Source organism: Salvia miltiorrhiza, chromosome 7, assembly GCF_028751815.1.
Source record: "Salvia miltiorrhiza cultivar Shanhuang (shh) chromosome 7, IMPLAD_Smil_shh, whole genome shotgun sequence".
Classification (NCBI taxonomy): Eukaryota; Viridiplantae; Streptophyta; class Magnoliopsida; order Lamiales; family Lamiaceae; genus Salvia; species Salvia miltiorrhiza.
In genome coordinates this window covers 25,085,205-25,105,293 of record NC_080393.1, presented here as the reverse complement: position 1 = coordinate 25,105,293, position 20,089 = coordinate 25,085,205, and the positions used below count along the sequence as shown (strand labels likewise).

Genomic DNA, 20,089 nt, shown 5'->3' with positions numbered 1-20,089 from the left:
CGGACGTCCTAAGATCAATGGAGTATTCTTGTCCTCCGGCATGTCCAAGACTACGAAATCTGTAGAAAAAATAAACTGCTCCACCTGCACTAGAACATCCTCCACAACTCCCTTGGGATATGTGATGGAACGATCTGCCATCTGTAATGCAATAGAGGTAGGCTTGATATCTCCAATCTTCAACCGATTGAAAATAGAGAGAGGCATCAAATTGATGCTTGCCCCTAAGTCACAAAGAACGCGGAAGAAATTCTGCCCTCCAATCACACAAGCGATAGTAAAGCTGTCAGGATCCTTTTGCTTCAATGGTAGCTTCCTTTGTAGCACTGCACTGCATTCCTCGGAGAGATTAATCGTCTCATATTTCCCCAACTTTCTCTTGTTGGAGACTGCATCCTTGAGGAACTTGGCATAACCTGGCATATCTCTTAAAGCATCAAGTAAAGGAATGTTGATGTGAAGCTTTGAAAACATCTCCATGAACTTGGCTAACTTCTGATCCATCTTCGGCTTTGCCAGGCTATTCGGGAAGGGTGCTACAGGCTTGTACTCTGGCCTGGGAAACGTAGGAGTAGGAATTGGCTTTTTAACAGCAGAGGTATTCGCCGAAACCTTAGAAGTAGGCGGCGAATCACATACAATCGTCTCCAAATCATCATCCTCAACAATCTCGACACCTTTTTCCTTGCCATCCCGCTGCTCTGCAGAGGAATGGTGATTCCTCTGCTCTGTATGATTTTGATATTGAGTTCCGCTCCTTAGATGAATCGCATTACACTGATTTTTAGGATTGATCTCAGTGTTGCTAGGAAACTTTCCTGGTGTGTGCTGCGCAGCTGCTTGGTTGGCAATCTGACCAACTTGAGTCTCCAAAATCTGCACTTGCTTTGACAGTGATGAAAAATTATTCCCAATGTTACCCACTTGAGACTCCAAGTTAGTCATCCTTGAATTAACAGTTGTCTTCATGCTAGACATCTCTGTTAACATTTGCTGCATCATATCCTCCATTGATGCTTTCTTCGGCTCATTTATAACTCCTCCGCTAGATACAGAGAATCCAGGTGGAGGCTGCAAAGCATTGCTCGGATTTCCGTAAGAAAAGTTAGGATGCAGACGTGCTCCTGGCTGGAACTGCTGCTGACCCTGCTGAAATTGTTGACCTCTACCATACATTCCTGGCTGTCCTCTATGGAAATTCCCATAATTTCTGCCATTCACGTAATTGACATCTTCCATGGCTGATGGGTCTATCACAGCTTGCTCATGACGTCCAACATTCAATTCACCAATTTTTGTAGTCAGCTCTGCCAGCTGTGTAGCCATCGCTGCCTGTTGAGTAACCATTGCTGCCATAGGATCAGAACTTGACGTAGCTGCAACCTTCTTTAATTGTACTCGCTCAGATGGCCATTGCTAGCTCGTAGAAGCCATACTATCAATAATGCTCCATGCTTCAGAACTACTTTTCTGGAGTAGAGATCCACCTGCAGCTGTATCCATGTGCATCCTTGTACGCTCCCCGCAGGCATTGTAGAACATTATCACAAGCGTGCCTTCATCAAAACCATGGCTTGGGCACTTTCTGAGCTTCTCCTGATACCTCTCCCAAGTCTCCGCTAGCTTTTCTCCGTCGTACTGTTGAAACTGCACGATGTCCATCTTCAACTTCAACGTAAGGCCAGGCGGCCGGATGAAACTTGCGTAGGAATGCATGAGCCATATCCTCCCACACGATATTCTCTCCCAGCTGCAGCGTATGATACCACGACTTCGCTTTATCCCGCAGTGAGAAGGGAAAAAGATGAAGACGGATAATGTCGTCGGGGACACCATTCATCTTCACCGTGCTACACAGCTCCAGGAAATGCGCCAGGTGCGCATTAGGGTCTTCGATCGCTTGTCCACCATATTGGCTCTGTTGGACCATCGTGATCAAACCCGTTTTCAGCTCAAAGTTGTTTACGTTCACTCGTGGGGGCTCCTGGTACACATACTGTGGTATGAATGCTTCATTGATGGCTGGTTGCTTCTGACCCTCTTCAGCCTCCGATTTATCAATCAGCTTCTTCAATTGCTCTTGCAGAGCTCGCATTTGAATTTGGATTTGCTCAGGAGTAGCCATCGTATTTGTCTCAACTTGATTGTTCTGCTTCTTAAGATCGCGCAAAGTCTTGTTGATTTCAAGGTCTAACTCAAAAAGAGGATTTCCGTGAGATCTAGTGCTCATGCGCACCCTACAAAATCACACTAAAAAAATAGAAAAAAAAAACAAATAAAAGCCTGAAGTACTATAAAGTCCTATCGGAAATATTAAAGTAACTTCTTATCAATCCCCGGCAACGGCGCCAAAAAGTTGATCACTAAATTATTAGCAACAAATTACCGCAACTAACACGGTGCAATTGTAGCACAAATTGGTAATCAAGTATCGTATCCACAGGGATTGACACAACGAAACTACTTTAGCTATCTCTTAAACAGACTAAAACAGTAAACATACAAACGAAAGTAGAGATTGATTTACTTAAATTAAAACGCAAATAACGATAATCAAAATCACGTAGAAAAATCAAATATGAAAGACAACTGATCCTAGGGTAGTAAATTCATTAACTAAATCTACGTAATTAATCTATTAATCCTATGTACCAATTTAATCCAGTTATGATGAGAGATCACTTAATTAATCAATCACTCTCGCTTAGGGATGGAAATCTACCCGCGGGTAGTGGATATCCGCGAAAACCCGAACCCATTAGGGTGGGTTTGGATACCATTTGATATCCACGGATAGTTTCGTGGGTACAATTCACTATCCATTTAGTTCGTGGGTATGTGTTTGGATACTTACTATCCATACCCGCGAAACCCGTTTACCCGCGAAAAATACCCGCCAATTACCCGTCAATTATCGGTCAATTACCCGTCAAATATCCACAAAAAATTCTATAAAATATGGGCTTTAAATACATATTTTGAGATTATGGGCTAGTATTTTATATTTTAAAATAGGCCCAAACAATAAGGCCCAAAGTCTAATACTGAGCTAAATGAAAGAATGGAAGCTTTTGGACTTGTCTTGAAGATGAAGAAGAAGAGTTGAATGAAGAGGGTTCTATTTCTACTGTCGAGCAATTATAGACATTGTTCTTTGTTGGATTTTATATTTTAGTTGATGAATTTGAACATTGTTCTTTGTGAATTTGAATTTAAATATTGTTCTTTGTGGATTTGAACTATGCTATTTGTGTTGATTTTTTTTCTATTAAATTTGTTGTAAATTTATATTTAAATTCTATTTCGTGGGTATCCAGCGGATAGTGGGTATCCTGGCGGATAGCGGGTATCCGTCGGATAGTGGGTGACGGATACCCGTCGGATAGCGGGTTTTCGCGGATACCCGACGGGTAGCGGGTTTGGATACCATTTGATATCCATGGATAGTTTCGTGGGTAGCAACCACTATCCATTTAGTTCGTGGGTATGGGTATGGATAGTCACTATCCGTACCCGTCGTACCCGATTGCCATCCCTACTCTCGCTAGAGCAGCAACGATCGTAGATTAGTAAATTCTCTATCTCCGCTAGGTCTCAAGAAAATCTACTAACTCCCAATAGCTCCTAAGAATAGCTCCCTATGATCCACCTATCTCCGCTAGGTCTCAAGGTTAAGATCATATCATACATTCCTGAATCCGCTAAACAGTTATCTCCGCTAGGTCTCAAACCGAATAGCTAAACATGCAAACTATTGGCCAAATAATTCACAAGAAATCAAGCACCAGGAATTATGAATCATAAACTGGAAGGCACAAAGGTATTAACAAATAAATCACATAAATTCAATCAACTATTTACAAACCCTAGAATCAGCTAAAGGAAACTAGCCAGACATAGCAAAATAAAACATAAATATGATTAAAAAGAACGCAATTGTAAAAACGAATTATATAAAAACCGAATGAAAACGATTGTAGCGACTTGAATCTTCAATCTTGATCCAAGCCTTGAAAACTAGAAAGAAATAAAATTCTAAAGCTATAAAACTGAAAATATGAATGCTAGGGTTTTTCGGTTCTGTCAATAGGTCAAAAGAGGACCTATTTATAGTTTTCAGATTTCCTTCGGATCACCATGGGAGTTGCCATGCAAAGTAGAATTCTAAAGGTAATAGAATTGTGTGAAATAAGGCAACTCTCCAGCTGGATGCGCGCTCCGGAAAATACTCCTACTCTTGCCGAATTCGCAGCTCTCGCCAGAGGAATGGATGATTTCTCTGACCTCGCCAGAGAAATGGGTCGCCAGCGGAATGGTGATTTCTCTACTATCGCCAGAGGAACGGTGATTTCTCTGGCTTCTCGATTCCGCTGTAATGGCTCCCCTCTGACTCTCACTTGGCTGCTCTGACTATTGACTCCTCTGGTGATGACTTCGCTACACTGGCTTCTTGATTTCGCTGACTCCAGAGAAATGATGATTTCTCTGACTCCAGAGAAATGGTGATTTCTCTGGCGATTGATTCCTCTGCACTGGTCTTTTATTTCTCTGATTCCAGAAGAATGGTGATTTCTCTGCTCTGGAGATGTCGGTTCCTCTGCTCTGGAGACCAGAACACCTAGAAAACGCCAAATTTATCCAAAATTCTCCAAAACTGTATTCTTCCATCTCGAAAACCTAAATCTCCTGCAAAGCATAAAATACATCATAAACGCACCAATTTCCAGAAGATTATCTTAAAACACGCACATACAAACCCCCTTAAAAATAGAGTAAATTAAGCATAAATCACTGACCACAACAACAAGCAGAGCCAGCCACTGCACCTCCGTCGCCTCATCTCTCTCTGTCCTCCGGCGACCGTAGCCACCCAGCCGTCGCCTCATCTCTCTCTATCCTCCGGCGACCGTAGCCACCCAGTCGTCGCCTCATCTCACTCTCTTCGCTTGTCCTTGGCTGGGTAGCAGCGGTAGAGCTGCCACCGTGCCCCAACCTTCCTCATTTCTCACCTCTCTTTCTCTCTTTCCACGGCCCGTATCCAGCCACCGTTTGTGATTCTAGCACCGTCGCCGCCTGTGAGCCCTAGTCTCCAATCTGATGCCACTCCTTTGATTCTCGTAACCACAACAACCAGCATAGCCAGCCACTGCACCTCCACGCCAAACCCTAAAATGCCAGACTCCTAATCGATCCCTCACCTTGAACCCCCTGGCGACCACAAAATAGCCATGGCCGGCCTTATCGTTGTGTCACCCGTTGTGTGAGTGAGTCTAGTTTTTCGACAACGATAACGATGGGGGCCCAACGATAGGGGCCCTATTTAATTAAAAAATATATATATTTATTCTAACGGTGTAAACATCCGTGAAGTAGCAGAGGGGAATTTGATGCGATTTTTCCACATTAAGGTAGTAAACAACTCTAACCTTGACTATAAGGTCATGTATACGATAGGGACACCATCGATAGAGAAGAATTTGGTACTTAACCCTATATTTATTTACTCAAAATCGATTGTTGGTGAGTGAAAAATAATTATTTAAAATTTATTAATTGAAATATGATAAAGATATCAACATTAAGGATAAGTTAATGCTTATCCTACATTGATTAATTCGTATTAATTAATCTAGTTTATATTACATCGGTATATGTAATAATTATGTACACAAGTGATGGGCTTTGATGCCCACACACACGCACACAGGCACCACCACTGCCACCTGCTCGGCCCCGTGCTCGAGCCCATGCTATGACCGCTCCCAGCCTTGGCCCACATACGTCGATTTGGATTTGGATCTTGGTAATTGGCCTTGGTGTCAGACCATAGATTCCAGTGGACTGGATATTTTGGATCACCAATTTCTTCAGGGCCCAATAGATCGTGGCCGTATATGTTGTGTCTGTGCATGCACATGGGACCTGTCCTCATAGTTGGTCCGGAGAACCTACCCGTTGATTTTCCGTAATTGCACCAAGAGTTGTCCTACAATAGCTAGAAACTTCCCGTTATAATGGGATAGATGATTTATGTCGGTAACCTCCTCGTATTGATGACAATGAATGGAGTTTCAGCTGGGTCATGATGAGATGATAGTGGTTACGTCAGTAACCTCCCGATGAGTTTGAATTCTGCAAGCTCCTATCATTCTAGGAATATAAGCATGTAGGCTCCCCCTATAAGTGGAGTGTGCTTATAAATATAGCAACCCCTTATGCATTCCAATACACTGAAAATGTTTCATATAAGCACTCTCTCTGCATTCTCACTACACACTAGTCAGAGTTTTGATCTCGCCTCACTTCAGTTCACCGAAGCTCATCGGTTGGTGCTGCTACCTATGACACATAGCCGCTTTTGGGGATGACACGCCAATCTATGAGCACTATTGGGGCATATCACATCTTACGGATAGAGGACTCCTCGACTCGACTGTCTATTCTTGAGTTTGTTCAAATTGTATAATTTCAATTAGTTAATTGATTTGTAATATGAACATCGTTCTTTCCCTCATTTAGTTTCTATAACTCTTTTGCTTTGAGTGCAGACTACAGTTTTTCCAGAGGAATCGACACCTCTTGACCAAACAATATGACATCTTTAAGATGCTCAAAGGACTTTGGTAGAACATTTAGTGGGATCAATGAGCGCTTTGTCTTTATTATTATTATTATTATTATTATTATTATTATTATTATTATTATTATTATTATTATTATTATTATTATTATTGATCGTGACATCGATATTTTCTAAATCATTAAGTGACTTGTTGAACTCTTCGAGTTGATCCTCCATACTTTTTTTCCTCATACAGTTTGTAGACAGAGTTTCTGCTTCATGTATAATCAAATTGGCTAGGGACTTCATCATGTAAAGCGACTCCAATTTCGTCCAAAATGTTGCCATAGTCTATTCATTTGCCACTTTAAGCAATATTTGGTCTCAAAGACAAAGAAATATCGTGATATGAGCCTTTTCCATCATCTTGATCCTATTTTCCTTATCTTCTCACTTCTTCATCAACTTATCCATTTTCAGAACATCTGTCAGGCTTGTTGAATCAGGATCGCCTTCATCTCTTTATTCTCCATAAATCGAAATCATTATTTTCGGTGAAATTTCTTGGTTTTGAACTTTGTTGCCATCATCGTGTGTGCTAGATTTCCACAGATGGCACCAATCGTTGAGAAAACGGTTATGAAAATAATGAAGATGGGACAACATAACTGTTGCAGAAAAATGAGAACAAATAAGACAACACACATACCCAAGGTTTACGTGGTTCGATCTTAGAGATGCACGTCCACAAAAATTATATCGAGTGTTTATTGATCTTGATGGAGAAGTTACAAAATGTAGGAGATATCCCTAAAAATTTCTATTAGTTGAAACAACTACAACTATTTTTCCTAACATTAGAAGCAATAACAGAAACAATAGCTTGACAATTGTAATTGCCGCATTCCTCCGAGAGGAACTCGAAGAATAAGATGATGTTGTCGTCTCTGGTGGTGTTGTCACTGTCGTCCTCGTGTAATCAAAAGAATGGGGGAACGAAGATGAAGTGTACGGAGAAGAAAGCTCTGGCGTCCCGGAAACTGGCAAACGACAATCCGGGGAAACAAGCTACATGTGGACCTACCAAATTTCTTTTGAAAAAATCAAATTCCGTAAACGGTCATTAGTCGAGGAAATCATTTGTCTCATTAATTTTATGAACGATATGGATTAAGTCGCATAAAAAACATAACGAACATTACAAAAAGCTTGTTTTTTTTTTTTTTTTTTTTTTTTGTAAACATTAAAAGTATATTTGCTACTTACCCCCAAAAAAAAGTACATTGCAATGTTTCTAATCCCAATTAAGTTGGTTCCATCAATGCTTATTAGGATTAATTGCATATAAATACACAAAGTATACCCAAATTTTAATTTTTAACCAATATTATATTTTTTGTTAATTACTAATATATAAACTTTGAACTTTTTGGAATTCAGCCCGAATTAAAAATCCGGCAACAATTGATCATATGTTGACGCTGTAGTTTTATTATGTGGATGACACATCTCATATAAAAATGTCACGCAATAAACTCCAGCGTTTACGTATGATTAAATGTGTCCAAAATTTCAAATCGGGCCAAATTTTAAAATGTTCAAAGTTTATGTTTTGGTTGAAAATCAAAATTTAGGTATACTTTGTGTATTTACATGCAATTAACACTTCTTATTATTATTATTATTATTATTATTATTATTATTATTATTTTTTTTTTTTAAGGACATTATTATTATTATTATTATTATTATTATTATTATTAAAAGAGCATATGGTACAAAAGAAGATATTTGTTTCATATAGAGAGATTAAGACCATGACTCTTTAAAATTTTGACGTCGGCATAATCTCATTGTCTTTACATTGATATATAACATTGTTTCAAAATCATGATATAAATGATCGTTTGTGTCCAGGAAATTTATAGGCACAATGAGAAGGGTCCAGTAATTCAATAATGTATACTTGTGTGTAATAACAAGCAGACCATATAAAGCAGAGAAACTTACTAACAAAAATGCATGTGACAAACTGACAAATACTTGGAAGACATTATCCAGGTTTAAATAAGTAAATTTTGACTACTAGTTCACAACTTCTACTTTTTAGGTGATGGCTGATACGTAGGAATGAAATTAGAAGAGAATGTAATTGATTTTGGAATGGAATAACAATGGCAATGAAATGGAATGAAATATAAGATTCCTATGGTTGATATTTATAAAGAATGAATGGATAGGAATGAAATAAAATTAACACAATAATAATAATAATAATTTATTGTTGTTGTTGGTATTATTATTATTATTATTGTTTTACTATTATTATCATTTATTATTTTACTATTATTATTATTATTATTAATATTATTTTTAAAATTATTTTATTATTTTTACTAATATTATTTATTTATTGTTATTATTAAAATTGTTTTATTATTTTTACAATTATTATTATTATTATTAATATTAAATTATTTTGCTATTATTTATTATTATTATTACTATTAATATTATTTATTTATTATTATTTTTAATATTATTATTTATTATTTATTATTATTATATTATATTATTATTAAAATTATTTTATTAATTTTGAAATTATATTATTTATTATATTAATAATATTAAATTATTTTACTATTATTATTATTTATTATTATTATTATTAAATTATTTTGCTATTATTTATTATTATTATTATTATTACTATTAATATTATTTATTATTTATTATTATTATTATTATCATCATTAATGTTTAAAAAAGAAAAATTAGCAGTATCTCGTGTGACATAGCTAACGCACGATGATAAATAAGAGAAGTTAATTTGTCATTACATCTTAAGGGAGTGCAAGTTTCCTAATAAGAAAATCATGATCTCATTTTTACAAGAAGAAAGAGATTTCAGACAAGCACGCAAAAATTTGACACAAACAGTATAAAATAATCATCTTGATTCTAGAGTAGGTGAAGAAAAGAGTTGATAATGTGATGAAAGACTAGACTGATGGGAAGAACTTGTTGAGATTGAGAGGCAGAGAGTAGAACTCTTCGCTCCTAGTGTCTGTCTTGTAAGACCGGAACTTGTCCCACCAATGCATGCCTCTATCCTTCCTCGTCGTGTTGTCCTTGGGGGGCAGGGTCAGGTCCAGAAACAGACCCAACAAGCCAGCCACGAATGGCTCAGACGAGAAGGGCACGTTGATCATGTCGTTGAACTGCACAAACAATTTTCCATGTCTAGTAGGTTCAAATGCAGGAGGAACTAAACCAATATTGGTGGTGAAGCTTTGAAAGACGGCTTCTTACCCATCTTGCATTGGTGTGAACCGGTCCATAGCCTTTCACGGATTCGTACTCGTTGAAGTAGTGTGGCACGGACAATCCCATGAACACCGAGAATGCAAGAATGAACATTGTCCTAAAACTGTTGAGATTGCAGAACTGCAGGAAACCAAGCCCACCAACACCTGCTCGTTGTTCATGTTTAAGATGGACTAATCAGTAATGATCATTACCGTATATATGGTTTGGACATACCATATACAATACATACCAACATAGGCAAAGAGAAGGCAATACAGAGCAGCAACAATTGGAGCAGGGATTGAGGCGAAGACAGCTCCAAATTTTGCTGAGGTGCAATGAGGAATAGCTAGCATTATTAATAAAATAAAAATCATATGCATGCATGCTTGCTTTGAGAAAAGTAATGGTGATTACTTGCCTAGTATGGAGAAGAATATCATGAAACCAGCAGAAATTTGTATCACTCTACGACTGCCAACACGTGTCAGCCCTAACAAACCGGCATTTTCGCTATAACAAGAAAGTGTGTGAATATCTGACAGGAAACAAGTTAGTATTTGTGTTGTGATGAAGAAGAGGCTCTTACACAGACACCGATGATCCAGTTCCCGTTCCAAAAATTCCGGAGAACAATATGCCCACTCCCTAGAACAAATTAGGGTGGATTTAGTTAGATGAATAATTAGGTAAAGAGAAAACGAGCACAAGGCAATGAGGGTGGGATTTAGATGAATACCTGCCAGCCAATGCCGCGGCTGAGAACAGAATGTGGAACAGGAGTTGCACTGGCATACCTTGACACAGCAATGAAAGCACCAGTTGACTGCAGTTCACAGATTGAGATAATCAATGTCAACATATAATGTTCAAATGTGCAAGAAAATTTTAGTACTGATCAAAAATATGAGAGACCTCAACAAGGGCTACAAATGAAGTTGCCATCATGGCAAATGATTCTCCAGCATTGAAGCTGGGAGCTCCCCATTGAAACGGATATGGAACTCTGATCCTGCAACAACACTCCTCACAGTTTAGATCTATGTGTACAAATCACTTCTCTCTCATTCGATTTTAGATGATTCTACTCACCAAGGAGCAGCACCTATGATTCCAGCACGGTCAGTTCTGCAGCTTAGCTGAGTCGTTAGTGGCACGTTCTTGTATGCTCCGCCGACAGTGAGTAGGTGAGCGTATATCCAAACGATGATCACAGAGAATAACACTGCAAACCGATCAAACACATTCCTTCCCCCTTTCATCAGATGTGGCAAGTACTGCAATATTAGGATTAGTTATGGTGTCACACGCTAAAGATTCTTGCTATATATATTCTCAATCAAATGAGTGGTTAAGTATTATCTCTCTACCTGTGAAAATATCACAAGCAAAACAAGCTGAGGCAGTCCAATCTCCACACATTTTGTAAGCTGGAACCATGGATCAAATTGGATATCATGTTAAATAGGAAAACAGAACCTCTAAATACTACTCGCTTCCATTGTTAACATAAATGTTACCAGAGGAAAGCCTAATTCATACAGCCCAAACCCGGTAAGAGCCACCAATGGAACTGTGGAAAGGGGGCTCAATAACCTGAAATTCGAACTACCATTAGTAAATTTATGTCCTAAACCAGACCATTTTTGTGTATCATATGCACAAGTGGCGTGTCACCTGGTCACATTGCGCCACAGACCACTGAAGCCGATGACAATCTGAAGAGTGGAAGCTACAATCATAGCTCCTTGAATTCCTCTCATGATCTTCTTGAATTTCTGCAGGATGAAAGAAATGTAGGCATTGAGTCAACTAATAGCCTCTTTTGGAGAGGGTGAAAGTGAAAGAGACCAGTGTGATCACCTCATGAGGGTCCAAAACATCGCTATATCTACCAGCTAAGACAATAGACAGAGTGGCGGGCACGAAGGTGTAAGAACCTCCGATCACAGCTGGTAGCCGAGTGCCAAACAATGTCTGAGCTAGTGTGTTCAAACCAGCAACAAACTGCAGTGTCTGAATCATCAAAGCTTTCTCTTCCTAACAGGGACAATCCATTTTGACTCAATTAAAACCAAGAATGGTGCATATATATAATCACATATCAAAACTTGTCCAAAACTATTTCTCGTAGCTACATTCTTACTTTTCCTCCCCCCATTTGGGGAGCCAAAAAGGAGGGTATGAGCACAGTTGTGCCAAGCATCACAAGAAAGTGCTGGAACCCAAGTAATATAGCCTCAGCTTCATTCATAAATATCACCACAATTTTAGAAACATAAGTTTAAATCATAGTTGTAATGTGACATTATGTAATATTCAGAGAAAAAAAAGTGGAAGAAGGGCTCACGCCATGGAGGTGGGCTAGTGATGCAGAAAGAAACTCCGGGAAGCTGATCTTTGACTGGATGTGGCATTAACTCATCTTGCTTGGGCGGCGGCGCTGCTCCTCCTCCTCCTGCCATGATCTCCTACTCTTTTTCACTCGCAGTAATAACGCTTAAAAATAGCACCGTCTCCAACCTATATTTACCCAAATCTTCACAAAATGCCAAATCTCAATTATTACAGCGCACACCTCAAACAAAAAAAGAAATCAAGAACAATAATCCCAAGAAACGCTCAGTATCAAGATGCCCACATAATTAAATTTACCAAAAATGATGGAAAACTAGAAAATCTTTTTGACAGTGCAAGTGATCAACGAAAAAGAAACCATGCAAAGTCCCTGCCACCAAAATTACTACTATTTTTTTCTACCGTGAGTGAGGTTTGAGGAAAGTGAGGAGTAGTTCACACGCAGCCAGCAAAAAAGGACTACAGCCCTCTTCAACAAATTCAAGAATAGGATAAAGCAAATGTGAATATGGGCCTAAAACAAAGCAGAGCTGAGAAGAAAGATGGCAAAAAAGAAACAAAAGAGTAAAGAGATAAAGCAAAATAAATAAAAATGCAACCTTCTCTTAGCAATTAGCGCCTTCCAAGGCGAATCTGTCTCATGCAATTTGAAACACCCAAAAAGAAAATCGTTTGTTCTTCTCTCTGAAGCAAAAGATAAAGTTGCTGAGCATCTTGCCACCTTATTTTAGTCACACACACACACTGCTTAAAAATTAATATTCCATTAAATTAAATATACTACACGATGGCATGCAGATTTGAGAGAATTTTTGTTGTGGGACAAGTAGCTTTCAATTTATTATGAATTTGGTATAATTAAAGGCGGTAGCTTGTGTGGAAATACTCGATGAACATCAAATTCAGGTTCTAGGCCTGCTGGAATTAGGTTCTCAGCAACACCAGTGTCGTACCACCATAAAAGTACTACATGTTGGCGCGTGGCAGGATGTGATTGGCCCAACGCTGCTGCCGCATTGTAAAGTCGCCGTAGAAATGGCTGAACACTTTTACGGTCGACAGTGTAAATTTCCATTTCATATTATTTGTCTGTAATTTTCAAAATGGTTCAATTCTTGGATGTTTATCGCGACAAAAAAATATTAAAATACCTAATTTCTTGAATTATTTGGATATTATAACTTGAAAACTCTATTGGTTAATAATTTATGCTGAGGAATTTTGCACAACCCTAAATCTAAATCAATAAGACAAGAATCGTTCTAACACCCCGTCCAGTTCGACAAACACCTTTTTTTTAGGAGGAGAAGAAAAAAATCGTTCTACCCCCTTTCTTTATTCATACAGACCTTAACGGCCTTCTTCTTCTTCACAAGTTCGGAACATTAGTTCTAATTTAATTTTTTTAAGAGTGGTAGTACTAAATAGCCACGCTGTGGTTGCCCGCAAATTAATTAATTAATAAAACCATTTATTATTTATTTGCTAAATAAAAAAATTAGTTATTTTATTGTATTAAGAACATTGTAGTTATTTTCTTTTGTAATTTTTGTTTGTTTTTTAGAAATTTAAATAAAAATTACCAAAGGGTGTACACTGCATCGGAGGGGGAAGCCGAGGTGTACGCTGCACAAGGATTTCCAGAAAAGGTTCAATTTGAACCAAGGCCTGCATTTAATCAAGAATATCAACAATTCAATTTTAAATGATGCAATCAGTAGAATTCTGGTTAGAGGAACTCCACTCAAGGACAAGGATTCGGGCAAACAAGTCAGATTCGTAGGCCCCAGCAATCAAGGGAATATTAAAATCAGTTAATCTTCAAAAGTAAATGCCCCTTGTATTTTTAACATTGTTCATATTCAATATTTGCAAAAAAATCCATCTAACAAACTATTGAAAAATTATTTAACAAATTAACTATGGTGAATCATTTTCTTCATTTTATACACATTAATCATGTTTTTAAATTTGTTTCCCAAGCCACACTACACTTTTGATGAACAAATGAGTATTATAATATAATACTTCCCCCGTCCCACTTAACTTGATCTAGTTCTTTTAAGCATGATTATTTAGAAGAGTAAGATTATAGTGTACAAGTGTATGAGCTTAATTTTATATAGTATAAAGTGATTATCTAAAAGAAACAGACTAAGTAAAATGGGACAACTCGAAAAAAATACAAAACAAATCAAATGGGACGGAAGAACTAAGAGCACCTCCAACGGGGGTGCGAGTGCCTGTTCGAGCCAGCGTTGGGCTGGCGCACCCCTTGGTTCGAAGAGGGTCTAAAGGTTAAGGCTTGGTGCGAGCGAGGAGATATTGGGCGCGTGCAACACACGCCCATATTAGAAAACATAGAAAATCGGATGAATACGATTTTTTTTAATTTAATTTTTTTGTTTTTATTTTAAAAAACTTGGACACCAACAACACTTTTGTGACTTCTTTTTTTTCTTAAATCAATTCCCCCTATATAAATACACTTATTTCATTCTTATTTTCTATATCAAACACTTCTTTCTTCTCTCATTTCACTTTCCAACTTTTAACAAAAAATGGAAGGTGAATTCAAGTACATGAAAAATCAAGCTCAAGGCTCTCCAAAGTTCATACTTCTTCCCCGATGAGGTTCACACATTTCTCTTAAGGTTTGAATTTCTTCACCTTGGGCCATCTTCCTATCAACTTGAACGCAACTCGTTTCGCTCAAGGCGACGATATAGCCAAAATTTAGTCACCCCTAAGATGACCATGTCAAGAACTGGGTACACCACTGTTCGCTTATTTTTTACTATCGCAAGTGTACGGGTGCAATTGTGTATGTAGGTAAGCAAGGTCGAATCCACGTGGATTGATTCCTAATGAGTATTATCCCAAACTATTAAAACAATTAAAATAAATAAACACATGAATAAATTCACACAAGTAGGAAGAGAGAAAGCTATGAAGAATAAATATCACAAGGCTATGATTTCAACAGATTCAGATAATCTGCAGGAATAGAAATTTTATTATAAAAGAAAAAAGAAAGAAACAGGAAACCCATAAGAGCACAGACGCAAATTAAGGGCCGGGTCACAAAGGATCCGTCTAAAAGCAAAACAAAAACAGACAAAAAATCTTCGTACGGTATTAAAAAAATAGAAAATCGGATGAATACGATTTTTTTTAATTTAATTTTTTTGTTTTTATTTTAAAAAACTTGGACACCAACAACACTTTTGTGACTTCTTTTTTTTCTTAAATCATTTCCCCCTATATAAATACACTTATTTCATTCTTATTTTATATATCAAACACTTTTTATTAACAAAAAAACAAACCAAACCAAGACTAAGAGAAAATATTTAAAGGGTCATCATCCCCGTCCAAAGAATCTTCGTCGTCTAACATATCTCCCCATCTTTTAGCAACCACAGCCGACTGAGATCGAGCTGCGTCGGCAAAAAAATGAATCACAAAATTTTGCAGAATCGCACCTCTAGCCTAAGCCTGTTGCACTTTATTCAAAAACTCCACCGGCAACGAAGTGTCAAGAACAACACCCTGCAAAACGGTCCCAGCAGCACGACCCTTTGCTTTTTGGATCTTACTATCCAAAGACATACCATTCTTGATCATATGCCTGAGCTGATGCTTTATAGATGAATCAGAGACTCTATCCTTCTTGGTAGCACCCTTCGGACACCCTCGACTGCGAGTTATGGAAGAAACCTCAATCACCGCATTTCCTGGCATCACATTCAAACCAGCCTCATTACCAATCTGCTCAAGCACAAAATCTGAAGCTAGGTGATCAGGAGGCGTCCCATAGGCAGGACTATCCATAGTGGCACACGAAATTGGACCTGGGGGCTGTCTCTGATCAAAAGAGTCTGGCTCCTGCCGTTGACCCAAAGTTTCGGCAATTGGAGCCCCCACCAAAGAAGACCAAGATAACATATGAGAGCCCCCCTATATTCCGGATGTAAGTTCGAACACGACTTACTCTTGGAGATCTCGGCTGGAGGTCGATCACCCAAAGAGGCTGAGCCATCGGCAGGCAGAGTAGCTGGCGAAGCTTTATCCGGCTGTCGACCTTAAGGCTCCGAAGAGGCCGGGACATGAGAACCAGTCGTCACATGGTGTTTGGGAGGGCGCGCGAGAATAATCTCCATGTCTTCCACTTCCATCCCCAACCCATCATCATCAATTCATTTGCCAGCAAGCAAAGCGAACTGATTGGAAGTCGAGGCACCCATGACAGTAGATGAGGAATGAGGGTTGTTGTTTCCCCCGAATAAAGCCGCAGCCTGTTTATCTATCAAATTTTCTTCGGTGGATTTGTGAGTAATCTGCCTCCAAATATCAACAGAACGACCCCTAGGCTTTTTCCTGTCGTGTCTATTCTTCCTATTAGTATTCTGTTGGCGATTAAGCTTATCCTTGCCCGAAAAGAAGGTTTTGTCTCATTATGATTTCTCCTGCAATCATCGGTGGAGTGGCCAACGACAGAACAAATTCAACAATAATATGGCAAATTCTCATAGCCAAACTCAAGCTCAAAAACATTTTCACCACATTTAACATCTACAAAATCAGGCACATCAGAAGCAACATTCATCTCAACGAGAACTCTAGCAAAATATCCAATCGAACCCCTAGCAGCGCTACCATCAATAAGAATAGGAGTGCCAACATGTCGATCAATGCCAGCAAGAACTTCAGGATGCCAATATTCATGCGGGAGATTAAAGATGTGAATCCAAACCTGAGCAAGAGTAGACATAGCCTTGTGAGGATTTAAATTCGGGACCCAGGCTTGAAGATGAAGAATTCCAGTTTTCAGGCGCCAGGAAGCTTTCAAAAAGACAGTAGAATAATCTTCATGAGATGAAAATTTGAGTGTGAAAAACCCATTTCCAAGAGGAATGACCTCCCAAGGACGAGAAGGTTTCCAAAGACCATTGAGCTCAATGATCAAATTACTAAACAGACACATGATAGCTACAATGCTAGCCACAGAGCTAGATTCAAGTATTTCAAAACTTGGCAGATTCTGCGCGAATCTCAGCGCTTTACGTCTACCAGCGATGATGTTTACTTGTCGAAGAAGTTCAAGGGGTCGAATGGGCAGGGCATGACTACATCTTCTGAGCCAAGCATAACGATGAGGCCCCAAGGCCAAAAAATGGCCAAGCGTGAAATTGGCAAGGGGAAGAAGTTGGAGTCCTGTTGTGTAACAATCGGATTAAGACAATTCAATACGCAAGTGCACGTAGTCTCAACAAGTAATAAAAGGAAGTATTCCAAGATCGTCACCATAGGGAATGTGATGAGGAGTGAAGTATGTGAGCCTTAGGATGAGAACACGTGGCGTGACTGGGCAGACCAGAGTAGTGTGGAGGAGCAGATCGTATTAAGGCAGAGTAAATCATTCCGGACATAAATAGCAGAGTTTGAGATAACTGCAGAAATTGGGCAGAGAAGAGACGTCCGAAGCAACCTTCCAGAGCAGACTAACTGAGATGTCCGTCCAAAGAAGAAAAGCATTCGTAGGTTTCCAAAGGAAAGAACCAAAGGAGGGCTTGGAAAACTGGCTCTGTATTTAGGAGACAAGGACCCGACAAGGCATATGTCAATGATAGGCCTAGTTAGTTAGGTGGTTAGCGCACGAAATAAGTGACTTTGCAAAATTACTATCTTGTCCTCAGCTGTAATGCCTATAAATACCCGTGACCTTGAAATAAACGACACACTCTCTCTTCTTTTCCAATAGAACTCTCTTCTAGCTTTCTGAAAATCTGATAATCATGGGAACACAGGTAGATCATAAGAGAATTCCTATCGTATAACCGATGAGTTTAATTATATTTTCACCAGAATGTCCTCAACGGGTGGGGACATGGCTCAATACTACGAGGCACTAGACCTCGTCTCCAAAGGAATCGAGCTCTTCAACACCTGTCATAAGGTAGTCACCGATGTTAAAAGGAAAGCTCTCAATTTTTACATTCTCAATGCGAACTCTTCAAAGATGTCTAAAGTACAATTGGCATTGCACAAAAGTTTGCTCGAAGAAGTCATGAACTGTAGATGATTGATGTAGTTCTTATTTTAATTATTGTATTATATTTTAATTAATGTAATTTGAAATTTTATTTTAATGAAATGTTGTATTTAAAAATTGAAGAGTTAAAATAGAGTAAAATAGAAATGGGAAAATTAGAAGCCCCTTTAGAGCTTTTTGGCTGGAGAGCGCAGCTATTTGCATGTTAGACCAAGCTGGCATGCGTGGAGTGGCTGGCGCTAGAGTGACGTGCGGGCTCGTGCTGGACACAGAAGGCGATTGTATGGGGCGCGTGTTCAATTTTGATCGTTAGGCTGTAATTTTGATTTTTTTTTCATAAACCGTTGGCAGTCAATGTTTCCTTTTGTAAATTTTTTATTTTTATTTTTTATTTTTCAATATCTATAAATATCCCATTCAATATTAACACAAATCACACATCTTTTTTCTACCCTATTTTCTTATTCGCTCTAGCAAAATGGCTTCTTCATCATCATCTTCCTTCGACTCAAGCGGCGACGTGCTCAACATTTCGCCTAATTTGTGTCACAATTTTACGAAATTGTTAACGTTGTTGGTAGGGTGCACAACGTCTCTACGAGGATTATTTTGCAGAAATTTTGGTTTACACCAATTCCATTTCTCGGTGCCATTTTCGTATGTGCCGCCCGATATTTTTGCACATCGTCAACGCCGTGCAGTCCGATCCTTACGTCCAACAATCAATGTTCGGACGCACTTGGCAGACTTGGCTTCACATAGCTATAGAAATGCACAGTTGCTATTAGTCAACTTGCAAATCGAGGTGCAGCTGACAAGTATGATGAGTACCTGCCGATTGTAGAGTCAACCTCGTTGCAGTGCATGAGCAGATTTTGTCGAGTCATCGTCCAACTCTTTGGCGCAGAATACTTGAGGAGGCCGATGTCCGCCGACTGCCAAAGGTTTCTTGCACTACAGAGTAAAAGCCCGGGTTTCCGAGGATGCTAGGGAGCCTAGATTGCATGCACTGGGCGTGAAAGAATTGTCCGATGGTTGAGAAGGAGCATACATTCGAGGTGATGAGGGGGAGTTAACCATCATCCTCAAAGCTGTCGCATCCCAAGATTTGTGGATATGGCATGCGTTTTTTGGGACTCCTAGTTCAAACAACGACATCAACGTGCCCAATGCATCGACGTTGTTTAACGAACGTTTGAAGGAATGGCTCTATCGATCACATTTCAAGCTAATGGCTCCTACTACGACTGGGTACTACTTGACCGATGGCATCTACCCCAATTGGCCGCTTTCGTGAAGAGTCTTCCATTTCTGTCGAACGAGAAGAGTATGAGATTCATTTTGATGCAGGAAGCGACTCGTAAGGACATTGAATGAGCTTTCGGCGTGCTTCAAGCTCGTTGGGCAATCATCAAAGGACCAACTCATATTTGGAAGAATGAGGAGTTGAGCGACATCATTTTCACATGCATCATTTTGCACAATATGATCATCCAAGACGAATGAGAGCATGCATTGGAATGGGAATAGGACGTCATCGGCGAAGCTTCAAGTAGCTCAGCCGCAGCTCATCCTCGCACCGGAGCTCCGCGGAAGTTTCGAGCGTATGTGGCTCGACAAGCCTCCACGCGAGACCGCGGCCTTCACGCTCGCCTCACTTCAGATTTGAAGAAGCACATTTGGTCTCGTTTTGGTCCGATTGAGCCGTAAAAAAAATTATTGTAATTTTAATTTTAATAATTATATTTTTTAAAGTCTTTTATTTTATTGTAATTAATGTAATGTTGAATTTTTAATTTTAA

The 20,089-nt window shown here is 39.0% G+C and overlaps 1 protein-coding gene across 7 annotated transcripts; it reads right to left on the bottom strand.

The window, feature by feature from the left end:
• Positions 1–9,377: 9,377 nt before the first annotated feature.
• Positions 9,378–13,346, bottom strand: LOC130993675 (nucleobase-ascorbate transporter 7-like). 7 transcript variants are annotated; one of them, XM_057918673.1, is made up of 15 exons: positions 12,832–13,346; positions 12,225–12,413; positions 12,021–12,118; positions 11,738–11,914; positions 11,552–11,652; positions 11,395–11,470; positions 11,245–11,304; positions 10,967–11,151; positions 10,790–10,886; positions 10,614–10,700; positions 10,464–10,522; positions 10,296–10,387; positions 10,125–10,202; positions 9,878–10,038; positions 9,378–9,786 (listed from the first exon to the last, which is right to left on the bottom strand). In XM_057918673.1, exons 2-15 carry the CDS (start codon positions 12,337–12,339, stop codon positions 9,568–9,570), a joined length of 1,605 nt encoding a protein of 534 aa, XP_057774656.1. In that variant the 5' UTR covers positions 12,340–12,413; positions 12,832–13,346; the 3' UTR covers positions 9,378–9,567. The 7 variants fall into 7 exon arrangements, with proteins under 7 accessions (XP_057774656.1, XP_057774659.1, XP_057774654.1 ...); XM_057918676.1 differs by having other exon boundaries at positions 12,225–12,397; positions 12,832–13,011; XM_057918671.1 differs by lacking the exon at positions 12,832–13,346 and adding an exon at positions 12,530–12,801.
• Positions 13,347–20,089: the final 6,743 nt, after the last annotated feature.